Here is a 19,559-nt window from a genome sequence, read left to right on the forward strand (position 1 = left end):
CATGGCAGGAACTGCGCTTTGAGAAACTCCACATACTTTATGGATGTCATTTTTACCCCGTCAGGGATCCTAAAGGGGCCGACAATCTCTCTCCCCATGATTCCAGCCCAAAACATTACTCCACCTCCTCCTTGTTGGCGCCGTAGCCTTGTTTGCATGGGGTGGCCATCAACCAGCCATCCACCACTCCATCCATCTGGACCATCGAGGGTTGCATGGCACTCATCGGTGAACAAAACAGTTTTGAAGTCAGTCTTCATGTATTGTTTGGCCCACTGAAGCCGTTTCTGCTTGTGTGCAGTGGATAGGGGAGGTAGAAAGGATGGCTTACGCACACAGCTGCAAACCTCTGGAGGACCCTGCATCTTGTTGTTCGGGGCACGTTGGAGGCACCAGCAGCTTCAAAAACTTGTCGGCTGCTAAGACAAGGCATTTTTGCAGCTGCTCTTTTCCCTTATCAGCACACACACGTGTGTGCTCTGAATCAGCTACATACTTCTTGATTGTGCGATGATCGCGATGAAATGTCTTGGCAATGTTGATTGTTGTCATGCCTTGACCTAAACACTCAACAATTTGTTGCTTCTCAGCAGCCGACAGGTCCTTTTTCTTTCCCATTTTGGTTGAAAATGTAGGCTGCTTAATAATGTGGGACAGCCTTCTTAAGTAGTGTTGCCTTTAATTGGACACACCTGCCAAACTAATTAGCACAGGTGTCTGCAACTGCTTTCAGTGATATAAAGAGCTCCGACACATATCACCATCCATGAGTTCAACTGACAAACAAAAAAAATCTTACCTTATCACTCCTAAACACTTTTTGCATAATAATTTGGAACGCAGTGTATTTGTCCTTTAACATAGTGTTAAAATATACGTTAATAAAAGTGAATATTCATAGGTTCAGGACTAACATAAAGTAGCTAACAGAAACAAAAGGTGCAATACATACTCAGTTGATTACATTGTGTTGATTACATTATAATGTTTACATTGTAATGATTACACCATGGATATTTGGCATACTTTTTAATAATATCATAATACTTGTATTCTACGTTATATAGTGCTAAATAATATTCCATATATTTCCCCCCTTTGTGACTCCAAGGAGTCCCACACATAATCCTGTCCATCCAGCCTAGGGAAATTCCACTCCCAGTCCGCCACAGGCACGGCCCCCCTTCGGGGTCCATGGCAGGCATGGCTCACAAACTACTAACACTGAGAATCAACCAACAGCAGCACAGGGGGTACATCAGGAAGGGAGGGGAGGATCGCCATACAATGACCTCCCCTGGATATATTGCATATACAGCAGGACTACAAAATCTATTACAAACCCAATACAAAAACAGATATATGTAATACAAAGATAAGTAAAAGGTTAACTAATAACATTGCAGACAATTATAACGGACAGTCTGTCCTAATCAGAAAAAAATCCCAGATGTCGTGGGAGGCAGGCATGCTGCAGGTATTCACACACAGAACGGCCGAACTTCAGCTATGGACAGGACTGCATCCAAGGTGTCTATGTCGCCATCCGTTTCCGTGTTGGTCCAGGAGGATGCCGCTCCAAACGGTCCTCCTACCACTCTAGACATTGCAGCTATAGTCACCTGCCGGGACAGTGCTCTCCCCACTAGGGAGCGAACAAGAGGAACTACACAACAAAAGATTAGTAGCAGAGCAAAAATGAGCACAGCACCCACACAGAATGCTTTCATAAGGGCTTGCTGCCAATTTCCCCACATATCATACCACCAGTCAAACAACCCGTCATGTTGTCCTGCATTACTTGCCATCTCATCCTGTAACCCCTGCAACTTTCTCATAGCCTCAGTAAAGGAACCATCCGGGGCTGTATTATTAGGAATAAACGTACAGCACTGATCCCCAAACAGCACACACACTCCCCCTTTTTCTGCCAGGAGCCAATCCAGGGCCATCCTGTTCTGACAGGTCATCAGACTGGTGGCCTGAAGCTGCTCCCCCAGAGATGCGAGTGCCTCCTGAGTATAGTTGGTAAACCTCTGCTGATTATAGTACAAATAATTTATCCATTCCACATTTTTGTTAGGAGTAGGCCAAATAAATATTCATTCGAAATCAGCAGCTATCTCACTTCTCGCCTTATATTTCTCTGGAATGCCCCTCGGCTGGCCAATCGCATCTATATACTGTATACATTGGATCCTTCTGTGATGCCCGGCCCGTCCGCTCCTCGTGTGTGCTACGCCCCCCTGCTTACCCACGTGTTCGTTCCCTATTGTACCCAGCTGTGTCTAGTTATTTTGATTAAGTCCTGTGTATTTAAGTCCTGGTCTGACCTGTTCCCATTGTCTGTCATTGATGTTAGTTGGCGTCTGATGTTTCCTGCTCCCCGTAGTATTATTAAATCCCCGTTTTCCCCGTACCTTGCCTGTCTTGCCTGCTTCCTTGCCTGCCTGCCTGTCCGTGAGCCTTACCTGCACACACGTCGCGTGACAGAATGACAGAACTAACCAAAGAGGCAGAGCGGCAGACCACGAAAGATCGGCTCGGTCTGCTGCATGAGACCCACTATTGGCTTAGCCAGCCCGACGTGATGGAGGACCCCGTCGCGATGGACCTAGCCACCCATAGCTGCGACCTCCTGCTGACTATGTCCCCTGCGGGGGACGGGAAATGCCTGGAGGAAGTGCGTTCCCACCTCTACCAGCTCGTCCAAAGACTGACGGTAAAGAGGTTGGGATTGGACGCACCCAGCGTTGCGGAGGTGGCTCCCCCGCCTTCCGTTCTAGCGGAGAGGGAGCAACCCTCCGCGAACGCCGTGACGGCCAGGAGGAAGAAGAAAAGGAAGCCAGCGACCGCCCTCATGATCGCTCTGGGAGCATGTACGCTCCTCCCCGCTTCTCTTCCGACCAGGGAACGAGAGGACTCCCTGGCCGACCTGGAAGTCACCATCGCAGCTCAGCTCCTCGCCGCCACGAAGCTACCGCCTCCCTTGGAGCGGAATAACTTCCGGCCTGAGCGGCTGGCCAATAAGGGGGCCGGTCCTGTACGAGACGCGATTCCGTGAGTGCCCCGACGTCTTAAAGGGGCCGTACCCATGCTGCCCTCACGGGACCTGCCGGTCCCGCCGCCTGCACCACCCGAGCAGCTGCCTCTACTGCCTCCAGGGCAGCCCGGGCAGCCGCCTTCGCTGCCCCCTGTGCAACCGGAACAGCCGCCTGCACAGCCGCCTGCGCAGCCTCCTACGCAGCCTCCTGCGCAACCGGAGCAGCCGCCTCCGCTGTCCACTGCGCAGACAGCTCAACTCCCTCAGCCTGCAGCGGATCCTGCAGCGCCCCCTCCGCCTGCAGCAGCTTCCGAGGCGCCCCCTCCGCCTGCAGCAGCTCCAGCGGCGCCCCCTCCACCTGCAGCAGCTCCAGCGCCCACGCCCGAGGCACTCCCCCAGCCTGCAGTTACAGCGCCCACGCCCGAGGTGCTCCCTCAGCCTGCAGCTCCCAGGCAGGTGCCCCCGCTGCAGCAGCCTGCAGCTCCGGTCCCTGGCCCCATTCCTAATCCCCTTTCCTTTGTGACTCCAGCTCCCGATCCCCCTCCAATCCCTTCGGCCCTAGTTCCCGAGGTGGTCCCTGAGGACTCCACCGAAGCTCCTCCCTCTTCGGAGGTGGAGGAGCTTGAGTGGGACCCCTCGGGGACCCTGCTGGTGACTCTGGTGCCCTCACCCCGGCGAGCCCGGCCTCGGCCGCGAGGCTTCCTGTCCGTGTCCCATAAGGGGAGGGGACACAGACGCCGGGCTAGGATCCCTCCCGCTCTGCCCCCTGGCTCGCCCTCCGTCGCCTGCGCTGGGGCTCGGGGGGCGCCTGCGGGTCCTGGCCCTCTGGGTCGGACGTCGCCTGCGGGTCCCCCTCCGCGGCCTCGTCGCCCAGCCTCGCTCCCCCCTCCGGTGCTTTGCATACATTGTTCTTAATGCACACCTCACATTCTGACAACCTTGCATCCACCATTGCTTGCATCTGAGGTGCCCAGAAACCTTGTCGTGTAATTTTCCCTAACACCTCCCCCCTTGCGCAATGGTCAAGACCATGCGCATCCGTTATCAAAATGTTCACCAGAGACAGAGGTGCAGCCAAAAGTCCCTCATGGTTGCAATACAGACCATTAGCATCCTTAGAGGCCCCCCTTTTTAGCCACACAGAGGCCTCATAGGGGCCCGCACACTCCTGCAGGGCCACCAGATCAGAAACAGTAAGGTCCGGCTCTACAGTCACCATAGGCAAAAGATGAGCAGTCCTGACCTGGGAAGCTGCCCTGGCTGCCACATCAGCGGCCGCATTTCCTTGAATAACAAAATCACGACCTCTGCGGTGGGCCTGACACTTAACAATAGCCAAACGCTTAGGATGCATCATTGCGTGTAGCAACTCCAAAATCTGATTATAATGCTGAATGGGGGAACCATCACTTTTGCGAAACCCCCTTTGCTTCCAGACTGCTCCAAACAGATGGCATACACCGTGTGCGTATGCAGAGTCTGTGTAGATTGTAACCGTCTTATGTTGTCCTCGCCGGCACGCCTCAGCCAAAGCCCCTAGCTCCGCCAATTGAGTGGAACATGGCTGTGCCGCTGGCCCTGAAACGAGAGTGTAAAAATCATCACCCTGTGCCTGAACTACAGCAAACCCAGCCTTCAAGGCGTCCCCATCTCTCCAACATGAGCCGTCCACAAACAACACCATCTCGCTATTTTCAATGGGAGAACTCTCCAAGTCTGGTCTCAGTTTAGTGTAAACCAAAGACTCTGCCACACACTCATGTAGCTGCCCCTCATCCTCCAGGGGAATGCTGTCTGCAGGGTTTACTGTAGTGCAGCGCTTTATTGTTATATTCGGGTAAGAGAGAAATGCAAAGTACGCTAGCTGCCTTGCTGGGGTCAACACAAATTTGCCTTTGTCATTAAGGTCCACCACCTTATGTGAAGTATAAATTGTCACTGGATAACCCATTGTGATGGCAGTGGCCTTTTCATAGCCTAAATAGGCAGCCACCACTCCCTGGCAACAGGGTGGGTATCCCTGAGCCACATTGTCCAGCTTCATGCTGTAGTATGCCAATGGCTGCTTCCGTCTGCCAGGACACAAGTCCTGAGTCAGCAGGGCTGTCCCAAAGCTGTCCTTCCTGTTCCCGACATACAGATAAAATGGCTTGCTGTAGTCTGGGAGGCCCAGAGCAGGTGCATTCTGTAGCTCCTGCTTGATAGATTCAAATGATACTGAGGCCTCATTTGTCCAAATTAAGGAGGCCTTCAAATTAGTGTGGCCCTCCTCTTATCAGTGCCCACAATGGTGCCACCTTCACAGCATAGTCCTCAATCCAGTCCATGCTGAATCCTGTCATCCCTAAAAAAGTCAGCATCTGTGACACAGTCATAGGCTACAGAGCCTTAGTGATCCCCTTTAGCTGTTCTGCTGCTATAGCTTTCCTCACGCCCCAAGTACGTAACCTGCTCTTGGCAGTACTGCAATTTGGCCTTGGACACCTTATGCCCCCCTTTCGCCAAGACCTTCAGCAACTGCACTGAGTCTTGGTGGCAGTCTGCCAGCGTTTCAGCACACAACAATAGATCATCCACATACTGTATCACTATACTTTTTAAATTCAGTCCATCTAAGTCTGCCTTAAGCACCTGATTAAAAACATGCAGCGAATGCTTAAATCCCCGTGGCATCCTCGTGTAGGTATACTGCTGACCCCTGTAGGTGAAAGCGAACAGAAACTGTGACTGTTCTGCAAGGGGCACACTGAAAAACACTGAACACAAATCCACAACTGTAAACCATTTTGCATTGGGGGGCACATTTGTCAACAGTGTGTGTGGATTGGGAACTTCTGCTGTCTGATCCTCCACTACCTCATTTACTGCACGCAAATCATGTACCAGCCTCCACTTTTCACCTCCTGCCTTTGGCACAGGCAAGAGGGGGGTGTTGCAGCAGCTAATGGTAGGCAACAACACCCCTGAATCCAGTAATCCCTTTATTGTTTCCCTTATACCTTCCTCGGCCTCAGGTTTCAAGGGGTACTGGTTTTTCCAGGGTGGTGTGCACCCTGGTTTAAGATAAATTTCCACTGGGCTAGCTGAATTTACTAGGCTACATCTGTATCATGAGCAGTCCACACCTGCTCAGGCACTTCTCTTTCCATTTCCTGCCAGCATTCCTCTGTACTTTCTTTTGCATCACACTGTACTCCTATCATGCTCCACAGCCACGAATCTCTGTTGTCTAACTTCAAATCACCTACAACCTTTGCACTCCCCTGAATCCTCAACATCTTTTCTCCTGCCGCTGCCTGCACGCCTTCATGCACCGTCGGCACCCAAACCACCTGCTTTGCTTGCCGCATCATTTTTCCCAGATCCAGCATGGACTGATTAAAAGCCACCGCTATGTGGGGCTCCGTGACTGGTATGTTGTACCATTCTCCCACTATTCCCGTTTTCCGTATCGGGATGGCTACTCCCTCAGGGCCTAATATTATCCCGTCTGTTATCATGCACATCCTTTCTTTCTCCAGGCCAGGCAGAGACTCTATCAGCTGATCCTACTCACCCTTTACTTCAGGATCACAGACTTTTCTCCATCGCAATAAACAAATATGTTTTTCCTGTGTCCAATTTAACCTATTGCTATATTGTTCCTATATAAATGGGCCCCACTGTTCTAAAATTTCCCAAATTTTTCCAGTAATATCGTCAATCCCATATAAACTACACTGCCCTCTATGGAACAACAAATTTCGTCGCATGAGGCTGTACTGTCCACTGAGCACCTCTACACCCCCCTCTGTACATTTTATTTCTATCTGCAGCTGACACAAAGCATCTCTGCCTAACAAATTCACTGGGGTGTGCTCTGATATTAGTATGGGCATATTTACATTTTTGTCGCCTATCTTAATCTCCACTGGAGCAGATTTAGGAATATGCTGCACTTGTCCCGAGAATCCTATGGTCCTAACCTTCTCAGCGGACTGGGGGATATGACTGGCATCTTTTAGTCCTACACAAGTGTAGGTGGCTCCAGTGTCTATCATCATTGGTATTACTTTGCCATTTATTTGAACCTGCAGCATCGGCTCAGCCTCAGACCCCTTACTCAACATTGGCATCTGAGGTCCCCCTTTAGGATTCTCTGGGCACCCCTAGAATAAACGTCCCTGGGCCCACGGGTTGATCGGACCCCGTGGTCTGTTATTCTGCAACTGCAGATTGCCACCCCTGCCTCTATTTGGCATTGGACCTACAGAGCCTCCTGGATTAACCGGGCCCATAGGGCGTCTCGGGCTCACCCCCTGAAAGGGTGGAATTGGGCGGACTCTAGAGGTGTGTCCGGGCTGGTTACAGTTCCAGCACACTAGCTAAAGTGGCCTGTTCCCCAGTGTTCCCATAGACTGGGATCATCTAATTTGTGGGAAATCGGGTGCTCTCTGGTCACCCCCCCCCCCCCCCCCCCCACCTATCATATCTATTCGCTCTATTCCAATCAGGGAGAGAAGGTCAATTAGTGTTCTGAGGGGCCCCAGCGACAGGAGACTGCCGGCTGTCCACAGGCTGCCCCCGGGGGCTGGGGTCCGGAGAGACCACTGGTGCCTGGACTTTTTTCTTTTTAGCGGTCAGCTCCTCCAGCTGCATCTGATTTAACTTCTTTGTCAGTTCCCTCTCACGCTCTTTAGCAGAGTCCTCCTCCTCTCTGCACAAGTCAATAGCGTGAATCAGCTGCTCACGGTACTGCTGCTCAGGCATAGTAATAAGTCCCACAACTTGCCTTAGCCTGCTTCTCACTGGCTTAGGGAGCGCGTCCTGCAGTGCCCTCCGGTACAGACCTCTGAATGCCGGATTCTGCAGGTCCTGCTCTGTCTCAGTGCGCCACCGCTTTTCTTGAGCTTGCAGATAGGCAGCAGGGCTCTCCCCCTCCTTTATGGGCTCCACCTTCATTTCAACCACACTCAGCCGTGGAGGAAACATCGCAGCTGGTGCCAGAGGTTAGCGCGGTAACCATCAAAGGGACATGCATCATTCACAGGAGTCCCTGTCGCCGCTGCCAGGCCACTGCTTCGCAGCAGTCTCTCCATTGCATCCACCCCCAAAGCGCGAGCCATAACTGCCTTTATGTCCCCTATCACCAGGAGCCGACCCATAGTTACCTCCTCTAATGCTTTTATCTACTTTCCGGCCCCTTCTGCCAGAACTGGGAGTCTGAGAAGCAGGCCCTCCAGATCCTGTCCTGCCCACGGCACATACTGTGTCTGTGCTCCTTTCACCATTAACGGAAGCATCGGAGTACCTGGTGTACCTTGGGGGGGGGGCCTTACAGCCCTCCTGCTTCTCACTACTCTATCCTCTACTCCTTCCTCACTCTCCGTTTCTATCTCCTGAAACTGACTCCATCCTTTAAATGGAGGGTTAGGGGTGTCCAGCAGGTGCATCAGCCCTTCTGCATCACTACCACTACTTACTCCATACCCCACCTTTTTAGCACTTCCTTTTTTCTCAGACCCACATACCTGGCCTTCTGTTATTAGCTCACTTCCTCGCAGTCCTTCTTCCACGGCCTGCCGCAGCAATGCACTCACTTCCCTGTATCCATCTAGACAACTTGCCGTTCCTTTCTGCTCCCTTCCTTCATCCTTCTGTGTCACCTCACCTTTGAATTCTACCTTCCCCTCTATTACTGGAAACTGACTCTTGTATGAAGGAGGTGGGGCTTCCACTAACGGGTACTGCCTTTGATAAGACGGTGGCCATATTCCTTCCTGCCTCATCTCTTCTTTCTCGCTTAATGCCTTTTTCATTGCTTTCTGGTCCCTTCTCCAGGTTTCTCCCTTTACTTTAAACAACCTCAAAACCTCCAGTTCCTTATGCCTTTTTTTACGCCTTTCTGTGTTCTTATTAGCCTTATGATACTTTATCAGAGTCTCCATCTCCTCACTGCTACATCCCATGTGCCCCCTTTAGGCCACTTAGTTACCAGAGCCTTTGTTCTATTCTCCCACTTTTTAGACATCTTTTCTATCTTTGTTTTAAGCAGGGGGTGCTCCCTCCCCAACTGCTGTACTGGTGTGTCTGCTGCCTTTACTGGGCCCTTCATTTTACTGCTTTCCTCCACTCTACTGTCACTTGGGCTGTTTTCCTATCTGATATAAAAATTAACAAATTTCCTCACAGCCAACCCGTGTTCTATTGTTTTCCTTTCTTTTCCTTAATAAGAATTTTCTCCCTGACTGAACCTACTTCACCTTAAAGTGTCACTGACTCTAAATTATTTTCTACTTACTCTTAATGTTGCACCCAATTATCTATGAGCACACATATACCAAAGCCTCCCTTCTCTCTTTTTTTCAGCCTGATTTTACGTTTGTCTGTTCACCGTGCACACGAGCCTCCTCACGCTTTCTCTGTTAAACTCCCTAATTCCATGGGAAGTCATAAAACCTCTTGTCTATGACCTGTTGTTCTCTCACAAAGATGTGCTTTAATACCCTTTATCTCTAAACTTAGTCTCTATAGTCCGTAGAATCTTCTAATCACATTTTATTCAAAAACTTAACTTTGAGATTTGTCAAAATTCTAAACTCACCTACCTGCACTTCCACTACTATAAATGATTTTTTATAAAAATGCACAAATGCTCAATCCAGTCCCCTGCTAGATTGATCCCTTTTTAATTTTAGTCTCCTAAGCGGTTTTACCTCTGGGGTACTTATTTCTGCTTTATGCACCTTATCACTCAACTTATCCGTCAAAAATATATGTGCTTTTTCTCTGATTTAACCCAAAATTGCATATATGACCATTTTCCCCACTTCTGCATAACAAAACCAGTCTGATCCAGCAGACCTTTAAAATCCACACAACTTCTAATACTTAGGCTCTTTCTGGCCTTATTACTTTACCAATATTTTATTTGCAACACAATATAACCTTTGCTTAAAACAATTCCTTAGCAACTTAGCAATATCTTTGCATCACGACATAACAGCATTCTTCCCCCACAACTTGAAACACACGGGCCCCTCCCTTAGGGCAACCCAACCTTTACTTTATCAGAACAAGAAGACCCCCTTCTCTTAGGGCGATGTCTCCGACTCACACTAATCCAAGAACCTGCAGCACAAACACTGGCCCTCTCTCAGGGCAATACCTTTAAATCACTATTAAACCTTCAAGGCTTCTACGCCTCGCAACAGTATATCAAGCCCTCAGGGTCAACTTTCCCCTTCTTCAAGGCTTGTCTCTGAGGGAATATCCACACGTGACCCTTCCTTTAGGGATTTCTCTCACATCACACACACACTGGGCCCACTGGACACTGCACAAACAGCTCCCTTATCTTTAGTTCTTTTAATCGGCGAGTACCCTTACCGGGAGGCCCTGCCTGGCGGCGTATGTCCCCGAGACACCCCCGTCTCTGTCTCCCTATTCTATTTCCCTATTCTATTAAACAATAATAAAAACCTTTCGTTACCTATGTTTAGGGCGCGCCGCTTAAATGCAGACGGGTGTCTCCCTGTTCTCCGCCAGGTGGTCGCCTCCCCAGGTCTCTTCTCCGATCCTGTTCGTGACGCCAATTTATGTCGTGGTTTTTTTCTCCTTCCCCGCCAAATCAGAAGTCAGAGGTCCATTTGTGTAGTATCCAGAATTCAGTCTTTATTGCAACAATGAAGTTACAACCAAGGCCGGGCACGGAAAGGTGTGTCCAGTACTGTTTTATACAAGTTCTTATCATTTAACAATATCTCGTCACTTAAGCATCATCATTCCTTCAGCCATTCACAATAATTGTTTTCCCTTAAACCACACCCCTAGGTGATAAGTTTGTCCATCATTTCTTTTACCGTTTGGTCTCTCGGCTGAACATAATGGTGGCACGAGCAGCTCCACTTCGTTTTTTTTTTTTAAATGCTCAGCCGTGAACTTCTGGTGAACTCAGGCGAATCCCTGAGTAGAAAACCTAGGCAGTTTCGGCCTTTTACACATTGTCTAACTAAAAGGTTGATAATATATTTGTCCTTTAACATAGTGATAAAATATACGTCAATAAAAGTGAATATTCATAGATTCAGGACTAACATAAAGTAGCTAACAGAAACTCAGACTAACAAAAGGTGCAAATAGATACTCAGTTGATTACATTGTGTTGATTACATTACAGTATGTTTACATTGTAATGATTACATCATGGATATTTGGCATACTTTTTAATAATATCATAATACTTGTATTCTACGTTATATAGTGCTAAATAATATTCCATAATTCCAGCAAGGAAAAATCTAGACAGTAATATAATGAACAGAGGATTTGGAGAAGCGAGGACGTATGCAAGCGGTGCGTTTAGTCAGCGCTGACTAAAATATCCTGTTCAACTTCTGCCTTTGTGAAACGCTGTGTGGCAAGTGCATGTCACACTGACTATTCTGACAATAAAGAAGCCAGCTTCAGCTTGGTAATTAACCATCTGGTTTCTTCGACTTTCACTCAGGAGCAAAAGCAGTCTTTAAACTGGAAATAATCTCACATTCACTGCGAGAATTATCGACATCGACTGATATGATTTTTATTTTTTTATCATGATAACAGGAAGATACAGTCAAAATTAAACATCCTCTTTTTCTTAAGTGATGAACACTCATAGATTTGGAGGGGGGCCGGAGGGACACATCCCCTCCATTGTTGAGATGCGGAATCGTTCCCCTCAATAATATCATATAAACTATAATGTATAGTTGACAAAAACACTAATGATTAATGTTTCTCATCACATTTTTAAATTTAACGTGTTTTTCCTGACAGTTTTTACCTACAGAACCCCTACCCTCCATTAAAATGGTTTAGTCTAAACTCCCATTCCGGCTGACGCTCACTTCCAGACCTGTGAGCAAATGGACAAGGGAGCGGCCTGCGATCGGCAGAATGTGGCTTTACTGTAATGAACATACTGTAATACATTGAAGACCTATGGCAACCAATATGGTATATTGCAACAGCAATAAAGGGTTGAATAAAAACAAAAAACAAACAAAAACCAACAGTTAATCAATAAAAGACCGTGTGAAATTGAATTTCATCGTCTCACGTCGATCAATTTTTATAAACATTATTTGTTATTTTGGCAGATTGCAACTAGCTTTGTTAGCTAATAACACATTATTCATTACTTTACAATACGCAAAATTTCGTAATACTTCATGTTTGTATAATGTTATTTTGTTCCTAGGATTTGAACACACGAGGAACGACGCAGTAAGAGTAAAGTACATTACAGAGATGTAGGTTGAAACTCTTGATTACATATTTTCTGTAATACAAAATAACAGCACACGTTGGTTATGTGTTTCTATGTTGGCTTTTATAACTTACATCTAAGCCAGATTAAAACGGTGAACATGTTAGTACGTTAATTAATGGTTCACCCGTGCGCGAATTGCGTAACGGGATTTTTGACGCGCACATTGATAATTAAATGTTCTATAGAAGAAAATTCCGTTTTCTTTGTAACCAAGTCCATGATAACTTTAAGATCGCTCAGACAATGTTAAATGCTAAGGCGCCAAAGAACAAATATTTTGCACAAGTACAGAGTATTTTGCACTGAAATATTAAACGCTGGATAAGAAATAAGGAAATCATGGGTGTATACACCGCACAATGTATTGGTGGTTGCCAGTCAATTTAGGGAAATTGTGGAAAGGTTACAATTAAGTAGATAACAAGAAGTGATTAAAATTTCTAAGCAGTGGCAAAAATCCATTCCCAACGGACGGTATATAGGCTAAGATATATAACTGCAGCTTCACTAAGCACATCAAAGTGCAGTGTGACCAGGCAAAAACACAGTTCTGTCAGTTATCTTCATTGTGGGAAGGTATGAAAGAATTTACAAATTACTGTGGAAGATTGTCCTTTTATTTTGAAGGATCACGTACTTTGTTTAAAATGTAACGTCAACAGGCTGAAATATTATCGTGTGAATTATCGCCGTCTTTATACATACTTTTCCTAAGTCTGCAGACTTGAAATAATCCGTTTCTAGATGAAAGGTTTAAGACGCTTTGGCCCTTCCATAAGCTCCGCCCCCGATGACGCATTTTCCCCCTCTACGTTGCAGTGACGTTAACATAAAATACGTTCTAGAATACCAGTGTGACGTGGGAGAGAATAAATACCGCAGCCGGGCAAACGATTCTCATTTCGTCTTAGTAGTTATTGGAGGAAGCATCAGGTGATAGCCATGGCCAGTTTATTTCGCTATTTCCAGCCGCGCCATTTGCTCTGCGCAACCGGACTGGTGGTTGCAGCAGCCGGTACAGCGTACCTTGTGCGGCGACTCCGTAAAAGGGCGGAGCTCCAGGAAGGTACCTGGATAATTATCGTCTATATGTGTAACATATATGCATTTCACATTTAGATAAAAACACATTTTTAAATTACACACGTATGTGCTACACACTTGAAAGAGTAATACTGTTTTCACGGATTAACACTTCAAACAATAATAATTCGTTTTGATTAAATATATGTGTAGTAATGTATCACTTACACTTAACAATGGCAGTGCCCAGAGAACCAGAGGAGCCAACCAACCCCTGCACATCGCCCAGCCCTGCCGTACACACCGTGGAGCCGCCTTGTAAGTGTCCCCGCCACTCCCGTCCAAAGACCTTTGTCATGTTATTTGCCAGGCTTCCCGTTTTAATGTAACATAAGAGATGCTGGTCCGGACCAATTTCCATCCATCCATCCATCCATCCATTTTCCAAACCGCTTATCCTACTGGCTCGTGGGGGGTCCGGAGCCTATCCCGGAAGCAATGGGCACGAGGCAGCCGGACCGACTTAAGATTGGTTTATTTATCTATCGCATCTGCTTATATTTGTGATGATACTTTGACTTGGGTAAGTGCTGTTTATTACCTAGAGAAACTTAAACTGCCAGGTAATCAGTAACACCACATTTGCCCTGATTACTGCTGTTTTCATATCATCAGTTACCGGCCTAACTTTACCTGATGATTTTTAGGTGTTTCATGTTCATGTTGTGACGTTTCCTATTGTCATTTGAAGTGCTGTGGTCTCTGCAGTTGGTACTGAATAAGCAGTGTGCTGAATAAGCAGGAAAATGGATGGATGGATAAATTGTTTAATCGTCTTTAGTTATTCTATTCATGAGATTTGTACATATCAAACAGGATTGTAATTACTTTCCTTTTTTTCTTGCTAAAGCATTTCCCTGGTTCGGAATAGACATTGGTGGGACCCTTGTAAAATTAGTCTACTTCGAACCAGAGGAGGAACAGGCAGAAGCGGAGAACCTGAAAAACATCCGCTCCTGTCTGACCTCTAATGTGGCTTATGGCTCCACTGGCATTCGAGATGTGCAGCTGGAAGTGAAGGGTCTGGAGCTGTGTGGCCGAATGGGGAACCTGCATTTCATTCGTTTCCCCACCCAAGACCTGACTACCTTCCTGCAAATGACCCGTGACAAGCAGTTCTCCGGGCTCCATACCACACTCTGTGCCACAGGTGGTGGGGCCCACAAGTTTGAGGCTGATTTCCGAACGGTGAGTTCTGTTGATGTTACATTTCATTACAATATAATGCAATTCACTTTGTCTTTGAAAATGTGAAATTTCCAGAGGAAATCACAAATCCTATTATGACTTTTTTTTTCCCCGTAACCCCTTCAGATTGCTGGTCTACAGCTCGTGCAACTGGATGAGTTGGATTGTGTCATCCGGGGGGTCCTTTTCATGAGCTCCAGTGGACCCTCCGAGTGTTTCTATTTGGAAAATCCTAAGCATTCAGAGCAGTGCTTCCTCAAACCATTCCAACTGGAGAACCCTTTCCCATTCCTACTAGTCAACATCGGATCTGGGGTCAGCATTCTGGCAGTCCATGGCAGAGACAATTTTAGACGTGTCACTGGAACAAGGTGAGCTAGCCTCTGGTGATAATTTTCAAATCTTCTAAAGCTAATATTGATATAACAGTTTGAAACTGTCTGGCTTTCAGTCTTGGTGGAGGAACGTTCCATGGACTGTGCTGTCTGCTGACGGGTTGCTCCACGTTTGAGGAAGCACTGGAGATGGCCTCACATGGGGACAGCACACGGGTGGACAAGCTTGTGAAGGACATTTATGGGGGAGACTATGACAGGTTTGGTCTCCCAGGCTGGACTGTGGCCTCCAGGTAGGATGTAGTCATATAATATTTAAGTCAGCCTAGAATGACCTGCATCCCCGGTCCTGAATCAAGGCTTAAAATTGTGCTTAAACAATATAATACTGTAAAAAGTCACTACAGCAAGGAAGGATGTCTGGAGGTGGTGGATGCTGAGTAATCTGAAAATCAGCTGGCATGCAGTAACCCTCAGTCATGTTTAAACCTAGAATTTAATGATCAGTGTTGACACACCACTGCACAACAACGGGATGTGTCCTCTGCATTTAACCCATATGTGACAATGTGACATAGCAGGGGGCAGCTAACTCAGTGCCCGGGGAGCAGTGCTTGGGGACGGTACCTTGCTCAGGGTACCAAAGTGGTGCCTTGTTGGTCGGGGATTCAAACCTGCAATCTTTCAATTACAAGTGCACTTCCCTAACCATTAAGCCACCACTGCCCAGAGGTGTCAGCAATAATCTGCATGATACCTGATGCTGCAGGAATAACCAAGACATGTCAGAGAAGAAAAAAATAGGGTTTATTTATAGTTGTGTACTCTTTGTTTCAGTTTTGGAAACATGATTTCCAAGGAGCAGCGCGATTCGGTGTCCAAAGAAGATCTGGCCAGAGCAGCATTAGTTGCCGTCACTAATAACATCGGCTCCATCACCAGGATGTGTGCCCGGAATGAGGTAAACATTTGTCAGGACTTACACACACCGTGCCTGTGTGCTCTGTTCATATATGATTCACATACGTGATGCAGAATGGGACGAACCACATTACTAAAGGAATTTGCCATTATGTTGAGCAAATCCATATCCAGAACAAAGACAGAATTCTGGCTTTTCCCTAATAAACAACGTTGCCCTCTATTCTGTCAAGATATTAAAAGTTTCTTACAGTTTTTTATGTCTAACAAGCATCAGAATGCAGTTACTCTCTAGTGTCTCCCATGATTTAAAACCCAAATTCCAATAGTAGTAAAAGCCTTTCCTTCATGCTGTTCAGTAACCACCCGGGCAACAAGTATATTTTTGTTTTAAACGGGGGTATTTGTTTAAAACTGCTTCCTTACTGCTTTCTTTATTCTTTGAAGAATATAGAGAGAGTGGTGTTTGTGGGCAACTTCCTGAGGGGTAACATGCTGTCCATGAAGCTCCTGGCCTACTCAATGGAGTACTGGTCTGCTGGACAAATGAAAGCGCTGTTTCTTCAGCACGAGGTATGAGTCATTTTAACCTCAAGCCTCCCTTGACGTCTTGAATGTTAATGAATGTTAATGGCTGCTAGCTTATGAACTTTTCCTATAAGCTGCTAAAGAATCAGCCATTTTGTTGATGCGATTTTTATTTCCGTTATTTATTTATTTTTTTCTCATAAAACAGTTATTTATTTGCTATGAGCACCACAAAATGAATGTATACTGTTCATAATGTGCATAATGGTTTTTATTTTTTTACAGGGCTACTTTGGCGCTGTCGGGTCACTTCTGGAACTATTAAAATCCTCCTGAGCCCAGAAGTTTAAATAACCAGGGTCACATGAAATTCAACCGCCCTCCTGTACCTCTGTAACTACATCTTTGCCATGTGATCAGGTAGTGTACTCTATGGTCTAATTTAGATACTATGCATTCTGTTTTCATTTTTGTCTTCTAACTAAGCTTTTCTTTTGTAGGATCACACATGCACATATCACAGAGCTTAATTTCCAGGTACAAGCTCTGAAACCTCAAACTCACCTGAAATATCGCAAGACTCTCCCTCGTCGGCGGTGAGAGGAGCTTCGCTACTGATCGTTTACGTTACCTGGTGATGCAGCTCGCTGGACGAGCCTTCTAACCCAGGTTACTATGCGATACTTGTTATTAGTGAATCCCATTTAAGTCTCACATTAACAGACTCACGGGGATTCACAATCGAGTTTGGAGGAGCTGATGGAGAAGAAGAGAAACAGATCCAAAAAGTTTGTTTTATAATAAAAACCTTTAAAAATATTTCTGAGAGTGTGTTGTACCACTTATTCCTGAATAAACTAAGCTTATTTCCTGAAGGAAGATTAGAGCTAGTTCAGGGGGGTATTCTATGAAAGTAGCTAAAGAAGGTCAGACTCCACTGAAAAAGTGAGACTCAAACTAGCCCCATCTCCCAATTAAGCCTGAAGTCATTCCATTAACGCAGAACGAGACTTTTCTAATCAAGGCTACTTCAGACAGACTTGCATAGTCTCACTTAGTGCACGTACCCGAGATATTTAGGTGGTAGATAAAATGACGCAGAACAAGAGCAAACCGAGAGCAGCTTTTTTTCGCAGCAGAACAAATACTTCTGAAGGAGCTATATGAAAAATACAAAAATATTATAACAAAAAAAGGCAATACTGTAGCTATCAATAAAGCCAGAGTGATGGCTTGGCAGAATATTGCAGACAGACTAAATGCGTAAGTCATGTACATGTTACCAGTATGTGTGACTAGTGATTCGGTGATACAGTGATTAACACTGTTGCCTCGCAACAAGAAGGTTCCTAGTTTGAACCTCCTGGCCAACAGACTCCTCTCTCTTTTGGTTTTATATGTTCGTTTTACTTTATTGTGTAATTCTTTATTCTTTGATCTCCATAAAGTACTTTAAATTGCATTGAAATTGCACAAATAACTATCTCATCTTTCCATGTTACTAATAAATTCAAATTTTATTTGTCACATACGTAGTCATACACAGTACGATATGCAGTGAAATGCTTAGATAACTGCTCCTGACCTAAAAATAAAAGACTATGAATAGGAATAGGAAATAAATATGAAAATTAAAATAAAAGGTAAATTAAACTAGGAAAGAATAAAATAAAATATAAAAATTAAAGTTAAAAATAAAATAACTGTACAACAAAAACACACAATATAGAAAATATATGAAGAATATATGAAGAAATATAGAACAATAAGAGCAGCTGTATGAGTAGGTATATATTTATGTAATTTTTGTGTGGAATGGAGTTAGAATAAATGGTAATAAAGGAATGGTAATGTCCAGGATTATGCAATCCACATATTTAAAGTGTCTTGTGCAGTGCAAATATGCTTAAGAGTGATTTATTTAAAGTGACTTGTGATAGAGTGATTTGATGACCACGAAGTGTAGTTGTGCAGTGGCCACTAGTGTAAACGAATGTCCAGAGTGTATGTAAAAACCATATGTGTGGGTCAGTACTGTGTGGTGGTGTGATTAAGAGACCGTATCGCCTGCGGGAAGAAGCTCCTCCTCAGTCTCTCTGTGTTGGCCTTCAGGGAGCGGAATTGCTTTCCTGACCTCAACAGAGAGAACAGTCCATTTTTGGGATGGCTGAAGTCCTTCACGATCTTCCTGGCCTTGGTCCAGCACCGCCTGCTGTAGACTGAGTGCAGGTCAGGGAGCTCGATGCGGATGGTGCGCTCAGCTGATCGCACAACCCTCTGTAGAGCTCGTCTGTCCTGCATGGTGCTGTTCCCGAACCAGGTTGAGATGTTTCCTGTCAGGATACTCTCTATGGTGCAGGAGTAAAAGTTCCTGAGCACCTTGGAGGGCAGTCGGAAGTCTCTCAAGCGTCTGAGGTGGTAGAGACGCTGTCGGGCCTTTTTCACCACGGTGTGAATGTGGCAGGACCATGACAGGTCCTGCGTGATATGAACACCGAGGTATTTGAAGCTGTCCACTCTCTCCACTGGACTCTCGTTGATGACGGGGGTCTGGTAGTTCCTCTCCTGCTTAGTGCTGAAGTCCACTATCAACTCCTTTGTCTTACTGACGTTTAGAAGGAGGTTGTTCCTCTGGCACCAGTTCTCCAGATTCCTAATCTCCTTCAGGTAGGCCGTCTCATTGTTATCAGGGCTCAGGCCCACCACGACGGTGTCGTCAGCAAACTTAATGATGGTGGTGGAGCTGGTAGTGATCACACAGTCATATGTGTACAAAGAGTACAGCGGGGGGCTCAGAACACACCCCTGGGGGGCTCCAGTGCTGAGTGTGATGGAGGCTGTTCGTAGTAAACTTAAAATAATAAAATAATATTAATAATAAAAATAATAAAAAAATAAAACAATAAAAAATAAACTGCTCGTAATAAACTTAGATTGTTGATCTATGTGACTTGGCAGTGGTCTAGAAAATACAATTTAAGCCTATGTGTAATCCCCATAACTACAAAGACTTTAGGTTGTTAATTACAGCTCTACTGACTTAGATGTGTGTGTGAGCTCCACTGACCCACTTGTCTAACCCTTGACTTGCATATCCATCCTTCACTATTATATCTCAACAGAAGCACTCTCAGTGGAGAACGAAGAACCTGGCAGCAAGTAAAAC

At 45.9% G+C, this 19,559-nt stretch overlaps 1 protein-coding gene across 7 annotated transcripts in view; it reads left to right on the forward strand.

Moving 5' to 3' along the window:
* Positions 1–17,212, forward strand: part of LOC125721116 (pantothenate kinase 3-like) — a 355,646-nt gene extending 338,434 nt beyond the window's left edge. For 2 of the 7 annotated variants that reach the window (XM_048997087.1, XM_048997086.1), the window contains exons 2-9: positions 13,605–13,679; positions 14,272–14,609; positions 14,736–14,980; positions 15,061–15,237; positions 15,782–15,905; positions 16,313–16,438; positions 16,679–16,813; positions 16,894–17,212. In XM_048997087.1, the coding sequence (XP_048853044.1) occupies positions 13,605–13,679; positions 14,272–14,609; positions 14,736–14,980; positions 15,061–15,237; positions 15,782–15,905; positions 16,313–16,438; positions 16,679–16,729 (1,136 nt within the window). In that variant the 3' untranslated portion in view covers positions 16,730–16,813; positions 16,894–17,212. Of the gene's footprint in view, positions 1–13,167; positions 13,405–13,604; positions 13,680–14,271; positions 14,610–14,735; positions 14,981–15,060; positions 15,238–15,781; positions 15,906–16,312; positions 16,439–16,678; positions 16,814–16,893 lie in introns of those variants that run through there. The other 5 variants (XM_048997091.1, XM_048997103.1, XM_048997084.1 and 2 more) reach the window with 4 other exon arrangements.
* The last annotated feature ends 2,347 nt before the right edge of the window (positions 17,213–19,559 follow it).

The sequence above is a fragment of the Brienomyrus brachyistius genome, unplaced genomic scaffold (genome assembly GCF_023856365.1).
Source record: "Brienomyrus brachyistius isolate T26 unplaced genomic scaffold, BBRACH_0.4 scaffold32, whole genome shotgun sequence".
Lineage (NCBI taxonomy): Eukaryota > Metazoa > Chordata > Actinopteri > Osteoglossiformes > Mormyridae > Brienomyrus > Brienomyrus brachyistius.